General features: G+C 40.0%; 2 protein-coding genes across 2 annotated transcripts; both read left to right on the forward strand.

Annotated features, from left to right (window-relative positions):
• The first annotated feature begins 7,913 nt into the window (after positions 1-7,913).
• On the forward strand, positions 7,914-8,561 carry LOC113326521. The gene has a single exon (XM_026574234.1). It carries the CDS (start codon positions 7,914-7,916, stop codon positions 8,559-8,561), a length of 648 nt encoding a protein of 215 aa, XP_026430019.1.
• A 2,499-nt stretch (positions 8,562-11,060) lies between these two features.
• LOC113326522 lies at positions 11,061-12,117 on the forward strand. Its single transcript, XM_026574235.1, has 2 exons — positions 11,061-11,121; positions 11,690-12,117. Exons 1-2 carry the CDS (start codon positions 11,061-11,063, stop codon positions 12,115-12,117), a joined length of 489 nt encoding a protein of 162 aa, XP_026430020.1.
• Positions 12,118-14,325: the final 2,208 nt, after the last annotated feature.

Here is a 14,325-nt window from a genome sequence, read left to right on the forward strand (position 1 = left end):
TATTTTTATTAACTAATTTTGCATTTTTAGGTAATAAATAAAGTTTGGATGAATAGCGGAGCAAAAAAAAAAAAAAAAGAACAGAAAAGTGGTGGAAGCCAAGAGGAATCACACAAGGAAGCCGCGAAGAATGTTGTGCGCAAGACCAAAAGGCTAGAACTGGGCTTGAAGAGGAAGAATTGTTCTTAAAGAAGATATGGGCTTGGCATACCCAAGGCCCAAAACCCTCACCCAAACCCATTTCCAATATCCATACCCGCCTTCATATTCAGCCGTCGGATTGGATCATCTCAGCATCGTACGGTCGCTTCATCATAGTGCATCAAAATCTGAAGATTCTGAAAAACACTATAGCACCTAACTCCATCATGAGCCGTCAGTTTCGTTGTACTTCCGCATCCAACGGTCGCTCCTCGCTTCCTTCCATCTCGTCGTTAGATCGATCCATCATCTCCACATCCCACGGCTCATCCTCGCTGTTCATCCAATTTGCTACAACCGCCCAACACCCGAGCACCTAACACCTATACCCGTCAGCCAAACAGACCTTACCCAATTTTCCATCGACCACCTTCTTCTCCATCTTCTCCCCCATCCCTCTGCAGCAGATCCACCAACTCCATCGCCACCACACCCTCGTCTCTGCCAGCCACCAAATTCCACCGAAACATCACAACCACTCCAACCACTAAAACCCATCATCACCCTATTTCTCTAGCCATCTATTTCATCGATTTCTCACCTCACCTCTCCCTGAAACCCTAGGTGAGAAATTGATGAAATAGGTGAGTCTATAGACGTAATTGGAAGGCATGGAGAGGAGCAGGAAGAGCAGAAGAAGAGTGGGTCGAAGAGATGGAGCAATTGTCCCATCTAATTAGGTGAGAAATCAGAAACCCTAACTGCCCTGTTTTGAATTTGGGGGAAAATTGTAAACCCTAATTATGTAAATTGGGTATAAATAGGACTTGTGGGTGTTGTTGTAGAGCTATGCCTGGATTAACCAGAGCATCAGTAGAATAGTTTAAGTTTTTTTAAGTTTTGTTATTTCCATGAACTGTTAGCTTTGAGGGTTATCGATCTTTTCAATTCCATGATTCTCAATTCAAATGCATTGTTAATTTTAGCTGTTCAGAACTCCAACATGTATTGAATTTGATTGTGTGATTGTTACAATTTACATCAAGCTCATGTTCATGTTTATGTTATTTTTTGTTCTTATGATTTGTTCTTAGGATAGTCTCATTTGCCCTAGCCCTGCTGTGTAATAATTTGACAAAAGCCTTAGAATGTTAAACAAGTTTAGGAACACTTGAACTTAGTTTAAGCTGCAACTTCATGCTGAATTCACATACCTTTGACTAGTTGTACCTTAAAAAGACAACTAGTACTTTGGAAAGAACTATAGTTGTGCTTAACATTTCAATAAGAGAATGCATAGCATGAACTAGGGTGAAATCAAACCCCTTATTTCACTTATCTTCTTAATCCACAACTTCTTTCATCTTCATTTAGTTTGTTGTTTCATGTCCTGTTAGTGTCTTGTTTAATTCTGTTAGTTCAATTCACTGTTAGTTTTCATATCCTTGTTTAGTTAGTTCACAGCTTAGAAAACAGTTTAGGAAACTTCAACTTACACACCCTAGTCCCTGTGGATTCGACCCGTATTTGCACAAGCTACAACCGACACCGTGCACTTGCGGTTATATCACTGTAGGCATCCATTTATTCATCTTATTTACACATCTATATTCGCCTACCAAGTTTTTGGCGCCGTTGTCGGGGACTTGGTTGTGTTGTGTTGAATTTTTCTTGGTTGTTTTTGCATGTTAGTGCATTTGCATCATTGCATACTCTTTTGCATATTGTTTCATTCTAGCATACTCATCATGCATTGCATTCTTGCATTTTAGTGTAACTTGCTGTTTTAGTAGCTGCTGTGTAGTGCAGCTGAACTTCTTAGCTTCTAGCAAGAAACTAATCCTCTCCTTGAGCTGTCCAGGTACCTTGTTGTGCTGCTGTTCAAAGGCTGTTGTGCTGTGCAACTTGCCTTGAGCTGCTACAACTGCTGTTGTTGAGATGAGCCTGTATTGCTGGTCCCCTGCTGCTGCTGCTGTTGTCTTTCCTTCCCTTGCTGTCCTGTTGCCGCTGCTGTGAGCCAGGCCAAGCTTGTTGCTGCTGAGAACCAAGCCCAACTGGGCTGTGCAAACTGAAATTTCTGAGCAGCTGGGCTGTGCTAAGAGTGTAAGCCTAAACCCAACAACTGTGTGTTTTTTTTTAGACACTGGGCTTATCCATTTTGTTGGGTTTGTAATAAGTTTGTGTTTTTGAAATCTGGGCTTAAACCCAGCTGAACTGGTAACCATCTGTGGGCTTATCTAACTTGTTTATGGGATTGTAGTTTTAACAGAACTGAACCTTAGGCCTTATTGAACAAATACTGGGCTCAGTTCCTAACAAACTCTGGACCTTAACTAACTGGGCCAAACGAACTTAAAACCCTCAAACGCTGGGCCTGTTTTTCAAAAAACCAGCTGGGCTTCGTCCAAATTTCTCAGCTGGGCCGTGCAAATTCCCACAAACCAACAGTGAGCCTTACTCACGAGCGGTGGGCTTCTTCTTCAAAACTCACAGCTGGGATTTACACGCGAGCAGTGGGCTTATTTTTCAAAAACGTCATCTGGGCTTCTTCTTCAGAACTCACAGTTGGGCCTCTCCAAAAGCACTAAAAGATCTACCCATTATCTGGGCTTTTTCCCGAATAGAAACCAAGGTTTCTTCGTCCCATTTAAACCAAAAGTTTTTTCTTTAACCCATTAAAAACCAAAAGGCTTTGCTCCCTTTAAAAACCAAAACTTTTCCTCATCCCATAAAAAACCAAATTTCTTTTCCAAAATTCCCAAGAAACACAAAGCTCTTTGCTCCCTTTAAAAAACCAAAAGTTTCCAAATGTCTCCCGCCAAAACCAAACTTTTCCCTAAAAGTCCAATCCCATTAAAAACCATATTTTCTTGTATATAATCTAGTAGATAGTTTCTTAATTAAATCTTTTGTTTTTTTTGTACATATTTTGCTAATCCAATGTGACTCTTAACTGAAATATGTTGGATTTTTCCCTTGAATAACGGAGTTCTAATCTTGCTTTCGCCGAAATCGGGTATTCTCTTTCCTTTTTCTCTACTCAGCATAATCCTCTCCATATGTTGTATTATAATTCTTTACATCTTTTGAAACATTGAGGACAATGTTTAGTTTAGGTTTGGGGATATAGAGTAGATACCACGATCACATGTTATAATTGAAAACAGAACTCCTTCTTTTTTGAAAAAAAAAAAAATGAAAAAAAAAAATCATAAAAATGGAGCTCATTTACCTTGAAATGTTGACTCTTGTGCATGTATGTAAACATAAGGATTCTTAGTCTAGATATTTAGGCACCCTGATTCTAGCACAATTCACATAGTGATAAGAAACTTGCACGCGCACGACCTACCAATACATGTATAGCCTCGATCTTCAAGGTGTTTGATAGGAAGTTAGATTGCCAATCACTTTAGAATACTGAATGAGACTTGACTAGCTTGTTCTTTGGTTGGCTGGGATAGAAGTTGGAGGATACGTTAAGAAACGCAACCATAGAATTTGACCGGATGCATTCGATAAGGGCCACCTCTTGCTAAGAGTCATGTAATTATGTTTTTCTTTTTGTTCATGTATCAAAAGTGTCACTATGTTGTAAAGATCAAAGTTATTTCTTAAAAAAAAAAAAAAAAAAAAAAAAAAAAAAAAAAGGAAAATTCAGAAAAATCAAAAAAAAAAAAATATCAGAAAAAATAATAAATAAAAAAATAAAAAATCAATTATTTATTTATTCCATGTTTTGTCATGTTAAATATAATAGTTCTCTCTTGTTCCAAAAATAAAAGAGAGTAATCAATGTAAATAAGAGTCATGTAAAGAGTCATCTTTTTGTTGTAAATAGTCTTGTAATAAGCAAGGAGGGTGCAGCCATCGATGTATAACACGGGTAAACTGAAATATCACCAACTCATTGGGTGAACATTCACAATTCTCGTAAATCCGGACAGCTAGCTTAGCTTAGAATTCGGTTCTTAGCCTAAAAACTATCTCTTGGTGATTAGTAGTCATAACTTCAGGTCATTCTAGAAACATGTGTAGATACACTTTACACTCTTATCACGTGTCTTTATTTGTTATCATTACTAGGATTGTGCCTTTGATAGCTAGATTGACATCTCCATTTTGCTGTGAGCTTAAACTGTCTTGCACATGTCACATTTGATGGAATATGAGCTTATATTTTGTCCTAGAACTTTGTAGGTACGTTCTAAGAAAACCTTCACGAGACTTCACTCGTCCACTAGGGACACTTAGTGGTTTAAAAGGCTTAGTGCATACGCTAAATGCATTCGAGAGACCAGCGACAGTGGTATAGGTAGGATTTCCTTAGTTTTGTTTTACTTGAGGACAAGTAAAATTCAGGTTTGGGGGTATTTGATGAGTGCTAAAAAGTGCATATTTCTATATCTTTTTGATTCCATTTAACTCATCTTTTGTGCATTAATTCTACATTTTATCCCATATTCTGTATTTTCTTTGTTTTCAAGAATAAATATTTTTATTAACTAATTTTGCATTTTTAGGTAATAAATAAAGTTTGGATGAATAGCGGAGCAAAAAAAAAAAAAAGAGCAGAAAAGTGGTGGAAGCCAAGAGGAATCACACAAGGAAGCCGCGAAGAATGTTGTGCGCAAGACCAAAAGGCTAGAACTGGGCTTGAAGAGGAAGAATTGTTCTTAAAGAAGATATGGGCTTGGCATACCCAAGGCCCAAAACCCTCACCCAAACCCATTTCCAATATCCATACCCGCCTTCATATTCAGCCGTCGGATTGGATCATCTCAGCATCGTACGGTCGCTTCATCATAGTGCATCAAAATCTGAAGATTGTGAAAAACACTATAGCACCTAACTCCATCTTGAACCGTCAGTTTCGTTGTACTTCCGCATCCAACAGTCGCTCCTCGCTTCCTTCCATCTCGTCGTTAGATCGATCCATCATCTCCACATCCCACGGCTCATCCTCGCTGTTCATCCAATTTGCTACAACCGCCCAACACCCGAGCACCTAACACCTATACCCGTCAGCCAAACAGACCTTACCCAATTTTCCATCGACCACCTTCTTCTCCATCTTCTCCCCCATCCCTCTGCAACAGATCCACCAACTCCATCGCCACCACACCCTCGTCTCTGCCAGCCACCAAATTCCACCGAAACATCACAACCACTCCAACCACTAAAACCCATCATCACCCTATTTCTCTAGCCATCTATTTCATCGATTTCTCACCTCACCTCTCCCTGAAACCCTAGGTGAGAAATTTATGAAATAGGTGAGTCTATAGACGTAATTGGAAGGCATGGAGAGGAGCAGGAAGAGCAGAAGAAGAGTGGGTCGAAGAGATGGAGCAATTGTCCCATCTAATTAGGTGAGAAATCAGAAACCCTAACTGCCCTGTTTTGAATTTGGGGGAAAATTGTAAACCCTAATTATGTAAATTGGGTATAAATAGGACTTGTGGGTGTTGTTGTAGCGCTATGCCTGGATTAACCAGAGCATCAGTAGAATAGTTTAAGTTTTTTTCAGTTTTGTTATTTCCATGAACTGTTAGCTTTGAGGGTTATCAATCTTTTCAATTCCATGATTCTCAATTCAAATGCATTGTTAATTTTAGCTGTTCAGAACTCCAACATGTATTGAATTTGATTGTGTGATTGTTACAATTTACATCAAGCTCATGTTCATGTTTATGTTATTTTTTGTTCTTATGATTTGTTCTTAGGATAGTCTCATTTGCCCTAGCCCTGCTGTGTAATAATTTGACAAAAGCCTTAGAATGTTAAACAAGTTTAGGAACACTTGAACTTAGTTTAAGCTGCAACTTCATGCTGAATTCACATACCTTTGACTAGTTGTACCTTAAAAAGACAACTAGTACTTTGGAAAGAACTATAGTTGTGCTTAACATTTCAATAAGAGAATGCATAGCATGAACTAGGGTGAAATCAAACCCCTTATTTCACTGATCTTCTTAATCCACAACTTCTTTCATCTTCATTTAGTTTGTTGTTTCATGTCCTGTTAGTGTCTTGTTTAATTCTGTTAGTTCAATTCACTGTTAGTTTTCATATCCTTGTTTAGTTAGTTCACATCTTAGAAAACAGTTTAGGAAACTTCAACTTACACACCCTAGTCCCTGTGGATTCGACCCGTATTTGCACAAGCTACAACCGACACCGTGCACTTGCGGTTATATCACTGTAGGCATCCATTTATTCATCTTATTTACACATCTATATTCGCCTACCAAGGAGCGCCTCGGAAACCGGGTTAACCTGCATGCTGCTGACCAGTCCAGGAAAGTGATCGATCTGGATGAACTATAGAAAACTCCATAGAGAAACCACTAGGTGGTCACTGGAGACCTACCTAGACGGAGGCGTGTACGAGACCAGCGAGAAGATGACCGTGCCCGGCCAGCTGCAACTCAGCAAAGTACACCAAGAACCATCACCGGTTCGAAACGCCGCATGGATGACGAAGACGAGATCCGAGATCAGTACGATGAGAGAGAATTTTCGCAGGATTATTATGCTCGTTCGGAGCAAGATAGGAGCCGAAACGGATCTAATGGTTCTCAAAGAAGAAAAATAAGATCCAGAATTGATGTTCCAGATGAACGTGAGTATGAGCAGGAAGACAGTTCTTCTGACGGCGACGTTAAGGAAGTAACTGATGCTCGCCTTCACAAGATGATCGAGAAAATAATATCAAAGAAACACTCCAGAGAGGATAAGTTGGACATGATGCATCGAGACGTCGGGGATCCTTTCAAGGTGAATATCAGAAAGTTCAGTCCACCAATGAATTTTCAAGTCCCTAAACTGCTGGAATTCGATTAGAAAACAGATGATCCATATCAGCACGTCTTACATTATGAAACCGCCATGATCCTGTGGAAGTTCAATGATGAATTGATATGCAAAATGTTTCCACTGTCACTAACTGGCGGAGCAATTACGTGGTTCAATCAGCTCCGGGCACAGTCGACCGGGACTTACCGCAAGCTGGTTAACAAATTCCGTGCCAACTACAAATACAACATACGCGACCAAAAGGGATGCCACTCGTTGTTTCTTCTGGGAATTCAGAAAGATTACAGCATTAGACATTTCACTCGACGCTTCAAGCAAGAGTTGGCCGAGGTGGATGGAGCTAACGATCAAGTCACCATCGAGGCTTATAAACAAGCGTACTAGTATGATCATAGATGTGTATACGGTTCCTTAGTCAAGAGACCACCAAAGCATCTGAAAGAACTGTATGATCGAGCGGAAGAATATGCTCGAGTTGAGGATGATTCGAAAGCTCAGGAAACCAGAGAAGTTTACAGATCATCCAATCATCCAAATGATGGAAAAAATACAAGTTAATGAACCGTTCGAGTGGACAGAATAACGATCGAGGTGAAGTTCGAGAGAAGACTCATGGAGAACGGGAAGAATTAGGATATCAGATATAGCATGATTTAAAGCTGACATCATTGAATGTACGCCTAACAGAATTGTATGTGAAAATTGGAAAAGACTTGAGTACCCCTCGACCTTTGCCAGCAGAGACGCGTGATAAACGTGACAAAAAAAAATACTGCAATTGTCATAAGGATATAGGTCACAAGACCGAGAATTTTCGAACCTTAGAGATCGAAGTCCAGCTGATGATCGACACTGGAAAGCTGCAAGAGTATGTGAAGAAGGATTTTTCCAAAGGATCTAGATAGCTAGGCACATCACATGTGATAAATGTCAGTCACACCAAGATCCACTCTATGACCAGGCGGGCATCCGAAGACGAGACCAGGAGAAAGCTCAGGCATTTAAAAGAACGGTACATGTCAAATCACATCGATTTCTCTAGTGGAGAAGGATCAGAAGTTCTGGAGATTGGATGCACAAAGATTGAGTTTACTCAAGATGACTTGAGAGATGTTTACGCTCCCCACAATGACGCTATTGTCATATCATCCTGGATAGGGATGTTCCGAGTACATCGTATTCTTGTAGATATAGGAAGCTCTGTGAGCGTGCTATTTTCTGGAGCCTATTCATCTATGAATCTCACATACAACTTGATCGAGGAGGACGAAAATCCAATTATCGGATTCAGTGGCGAAGTAACCAAAGCTGTTGGGAAAGTTAAAATGCCGATTACAGTAGCAAACAAGCCAATTCTGGGAAATTTCTTGTTGCTGGATTGTCGAGCACCCTACAATGCAATTGTAGAACGGGACTGGATGCATGCGATCTGTGCAGTCACTTCCTCATACCATCAGTGTCTGAAGTTTGTTACATTTGTAGGGGTCGTAAAGGTGAGAGGCGACCAAATGGCTGCTCACAAGTGTCACGAGAGCGCAATGGAAGAATACCGAAAGTCAGAAGTTAGCGCGAATCCTATCTTGCGAGTCGAACAAAAATAGCAATTACAGAGCCTTCTCCCTCCAGAATCATATATGGGAGAGGATGCGGCTGAACCCCCAACAGTCGAGAAACTGATCGAGGTCCAGATTGGGGATGAGAAGCACAAAACCACGTTCTTAGGGGCATATCTTCCCGCGTCAAACGTGATGGTTTGATTACACCATTAAGGGCAAATGTTGACGTTTTCGCATGGAGTTTTGCTGAAATGTCTGGAATAGATCCGAACGTAGCCTATCACATGTTAAACATCGATGAGAAGTTTCATCCAGTTCGTCAGAAAGTTAGGAAAATGGCGCTAAGCAAAAAAGATGGAGTTGCTGCAGAAGTCGAGAATCTTTTGGAAGCAAGTTTTATTCGACCAGTACAATATCCTCATTGGTTGTCTAATATTGTGCCCATTCCAAAGAAAAATGGTAAAATTCGTGTCTGTATCGATTTTACCGATTTAAATAAAGCATGTCCGAGTGATCCATACCCACTACCGCAGATAAGATATTTGGTGGATGCAACTTCAGGGTACGGGAAACTGTCATTCATGGACAATTTCTCAGGGTATAACCAAATACGTCTGTTCGATGAAGATCAAGAGCATACTTCCTTTGTGACTGACAAAGGAGTTTACTGCTATATTGTGATGCCGTTCTGGCTAAAGAACGCATGAGCAACCTACCAACATTTGGTAGACGATATGTTCAAAGATTTGATTGGGAAGACGATGGAGGTATATATCGACGATATGGTAGTGAAATCTGAGCAAAAGGAGTCCTATTTTCTCGATCTACAGAAGACGTTCGATATCTTGAGACGATACCGCATGAAGCTCAACCCAGCAAAAATTTCATTCGGGTTATCCTCGAGAAAATTCCTTGGATACTTGATGACCCACAGGGGAATCGAGGCGAATCCGGAGAAAATCAGAGCCATCAGAGATATGTCTTCCCCAAGAACAAAGAAGGAGGTCCAGAAGCTAGCAGGGCAATTAGAAGCTTTAAGTCGTTTCATTTCGCGCTTGTCAGATCAATTCAAGTCATTATTTGACGTTTTGAGGAAAGCAGTGAACTTTGGTTGTACGGAAGAGTGTGAAAGAGCTTTCGATGAAATCAAACTGTATTTATCTACCCCCACTCAGTATTGGTGAGTCCAAAAACTGGGAAACCTGTCAGAGTTTATCTAGCTGCAACAGATAACACTGTAAGTGCAATACTATTTGTTACTGAAGAACATGAAAAACCTGTTTACTTCGTCAGTAAATCTCTCACAGGGGCGGAAACACGGTATAAAAAGATTGAAAAAATAGCACTTGCACTGTTGCATGCATCATGACCCCTCAAGACGTATTTCCAGGGAAGACAGATCGTAGTCTACTCTGAATATCCGTTGAAGAGAATCTTGGAGCGTGCTGATGATTCCAGCCGACTGGCAATATGGTCAAATTTTCTGGGAGCGTGTGTAATCAAGTACGAAACCATAACTGCATAAAAGGGACACGCACTGGCTACCCTGTTAGCATATTTCCCTGTGGACGACATAAAAACAGTTAAAGAAGAAGAAGAGTTGTTGAACAAACCCGAAGAGTCAACCACTAATCAGCCTGGAGGCGCACTACAAGGAAGATGGTGTATTGCAACACGTCATTCATGTGGCTAGAACATATATTTAGTGTGGCTAAATCCTATTGCCACATAATTATTTTTGGCCACACCTGTGGCAACAACCTGGGTGGCAAGAAGTTATAGCCACACCTCTATTATACTGTAGAAAAAGCTGAGTCTTTTGCCACTCCAGATAGTGAGGCAATAGCACGAGGGAAAAAATTATATTTTTGATTTAATTTTTTATTTATATTCAATATTATTATATTTTTAAAATTTGTTTCCACGCATATGACGGAACTGGTGAGTCAATTTGGGGTTACCATATTTGATTTCGTTTTTTTATCAGAAGAATATTGTTTTCTTTTCTTTTTTCTACACGGTACTAATTTTAATTTAAGAACATAAAGCAAAAAAAAAATGAAAAACATTCCAAAAAGGATTCTTCCAAAAAACAGAAACATTTCATTGCGGCGTTTTTGAATCATTGATTGATTACAATAATTATCCTCGTAATACGTTTAGATCTCTAATTACAAACTATGTAAATCAAAAAGAAAAAAAATTGATCTCCAAACAGAATCTTTCATCGGGTTCAATGGTCCTCCTGCGAAAGAAACAATTGAACAAAATTGATTATCAAAAACATAACATTAAAAAACGTTTAGACTTCCGTCTCAAAGTTCAATCAAATTTATTGAAATTAAACTTACTAGATACCAAAGAGAAACCATGAGATCAAATATCCTTCAATGTCCATGGAAGTTGCAACCGAAGGTAAAGACTTTAAGATCGCCAATAGAAAAAAAAATGACTTTAAGATTTAACCATTTTATTAAGAGTGGAATTGTATATGAATAATAAATATACCTCATATGGTATTAGAATATTTTATACCATAAGAAAATGACGGCCTTTGATGGTAGTAAAAGAGAAACCAAAAGCTTCTTTCGGAAGAGCACCACAGGTCCATTGTTTAAGTATGAATTATGAAAGACCTTTGTGATCAAGTTGTACATAAACATGCTGCAGGAAAACTAGTGCCTGTAGTCTGTATATGATGATAAGGTATCGTAAAGAAGAAATAATTCTCATCGAGAGAGTGCAAGAGAGATTAAGGGGCGGCTGTTCTAGCTCCAAATCAAAAGAAAAGAAATTATAAGACTGGACTTACGGATCATGCGGTTATTTTGAGAGATAATGTAAATAATTATATAGTATATTTTATTCAACTGATATGGAGACATTTATGTTTGGTCAAAATCTTCTGTTTGGGACGGTTTTCAAAATATTTTGCATGTGATTAAAATTGAAATAGTAAATCTGGTAAATTATATACCTTCTTGCAACACCATTTTAAACATATGTGGCAAGAAATTGCTCTTTTGCCACAACACACAAGACCGGTGGGTATAAAACTACCTATTGCTACACCTAAGCTTACATGCGGCAATAACGCTTATATTGCCACACCTAGTACAAAATACGTGAGGCAATAGAACCGTTTTTTTGTAGTGGCGAATCCACTATGTAAGTCGATACACATGAGCCAATATGGACCGTGTTTACTGATGGGTTATCAAATGTTGGTGGAGCTGGTTTTGGTTGTGTCATCCTTACTCCCGAAGGTTCAAGGATTGAGAAAGCAACCAGATTGGAATTTAGCGCACCAAACAATGAAGCTGAATATGAAGATGTAATTATCGGTTTAAATGATGTCAAACAGTTAGATACGAATAACGTAAAGCTGGTCACTGATTCTATGCTAGTAGTCAATCAGTTTCTGGGCACCTACAAAGCCAATGACGAGAGGATGGCCTTATACTTGGATTGCATGAGAAAACTGGCAAACGAGTTAGACCAGTTCTCTATTGGGCAGCGACCCCGACTGGAAAACAGGCATGCAGACGCTTTAGCATATCTGTCTTCCCAGTTGATACTGACACCACTCGTTTCGTGGTAGTAGATTTCCAAGAGTTACCAAGCATCTCCGACAACCACTTTGTTATGGATCTCGAACACGCTAGTGGGAGCGAGAGAGTAACTATATCAGCACATGAAAATATCGGCAACATCGACAGCAATATGGATGTTGACAATCCAGTGATAGACAATTCAGGCAATCCTGCTGAAAACACTTCAGACTGGCGTCAACCATATATTCGGTATTTGACAACCAGTGAACTCCCAGAAGATGATCATCTCGCTTCAAAAGTGAAGAAGAATGCATGGAGATATGCAATGATTGAGGGACAGTTATACCGCAAACTTGTAGCTTTGGAGCCATTTTGCGATGCATATCAGCCGAGGAAGGACAACAGATATTGGCAGAGGCTCATGAAGGAATTTATGGCAATCATTCTGGATGGCGCAGTCTCGCACACAGGATACTTACCCAGGGGTACTTCTGGCCTTACATGCAGAAAGATGCCAAACAGTACGCGCAGAAGTGTGTGCCATGTCAAGAGCATGCTCCAATTCCTAGAAGGCCCGCCAACGAATTGCGTCCAGTTTTAAGTTCATGGCCATTCGCTAAGTGGGGACTAGACTTCGTCGGAACACTCCCCAAAGCTCCTGGAGGAGTGAAATTAGTTTTGGCTTCTACTGATTATTTTACCAAATGGGTCGAGGCAGTGGCGCTGGTACATGTTACTAGACATGATGTAAAAAGGTTCATATGGGAGAACATCGTATGCAGATTCGGAATCCCACACGAGTTAGCGTTAGACAATGGAGAGCAGTTCGACTCTGGAGTTATCAAAAAATTATGCGAGAACCTGAGCATTCGCCACAACTTCTCTGCTCTGTATTATGCTCAGAGCAATGGGCAGGCAGAATCGACAAATCGTGTTATTATGGACAACCTCAAGAAAAGGTTGGAGAAAGCGAAGGGAAAATGAACAGAAGAGTTCCCAGGAGTCTTATGGTCTTACCGAACGACCCCAAAAATATCCAATGGATTTTATCCATTCATATTGGCTTATGGGACAAAAGAAGTCATATCCATTGAGGTACATCTGAAGACTACCAAGACCTGTGCTGTCAAATCTAGAAACAACGACAACATAATGGCTTTGGATAAAGAGCTGTTAGAAGAACAAAGAGAAAAATCTTTGCAGCAATTGGTTCGATACCAACAGGAAATCAATCTGAGCTATGATCGTAAAGTCAGAGAAAGATCATTCAAACCAGGGGAATATGTCTTGAAGAAAAATCGAGTAGCCACGATGGAACCAAACTGTGGAAAGCTCGGAGCAAATTGGGAAGGTCCATACATAGTAGATAGGCCCACATCTCGTGGCTCATACTACTTAAGGTACCTCGATGGAACTCAAGATTCAAAACCCTGGAAGCCGTGGAATTCGTTCTACTTGAAGAAATTTTATCATTAGATACATTCACATAGGAGTAGTTTCGTTCAAATCCTGCTTTGCTAAACTCTTTTTCTTTTATGATGGTTTTATCCCACTGGGTTTTCCACGCAAATATTTTAACGAGGCAGTTGTTGTCGGGAAGTAGGTACTTATCTTATTATTCAGAAATTTAATTCAACATTATTTTGCTACTCCACACTATATCAATATTGTTCGTTACTTAATTTTAAGTTATTGTGGATGGATCGAATCCGCAGTCAGTCCCAAAATCGCAAAGAAGTGGAGTTTGATCCTGTTGTCAACAACATCTCCAACACCTGGCAAATATGGTAAATGCACAGTTCGAGCATTTTTGCCTTTTCTCAAGCATATACCCATCATATGGGACGTCAACAAATGTGGCGAACATTTTCACCTGCCCAGGCATGTGAAAATGTACATATCTCAAATCTACACGTATCTTGAATAGTAGGATAGGCCCCCTGCGCGAATTCAAGATAGCAGAAAAACTCAAATACTCATTCCATGCGCGAGCGAAATGCAGCAAGGAGGTGCACCCTTGCGAAAGCATTGAGAAGCATGACACAACTTCATATTGGGGGCGAGTTATATATCACCTCAATTACTTGGGGGAGAGACATATAACACCTCAGAGCAAACATTACAGTACCTGGGGGCGAGTTGCATAACACTCTGAACAACACGTTTGGGGGCGAGTTATGCAACACTTCAGAACGATGCGAAGATCAGTTGCTAACAGAATTGGGGAAACCGAACTTCTTAACCCATAATGGGTT

Source organism: Papaver somniferum, unplaced genomic scaffold, assembly GCF_003573695.1.
Source record: "Papaver somniferum cultivar HN1 unplaced genomic scaffold, ASM357369v1 unplaced-scaffold_10, whole genome shotgun sequence".
NCBI classification, from domain to species: domain Eukaryota; kingdom Viridiplantae; phylum Streptophyta; class Magnoliopsida; order Ranunculales; family Papaveraceae; genus Papaver; species Papaver somniferum.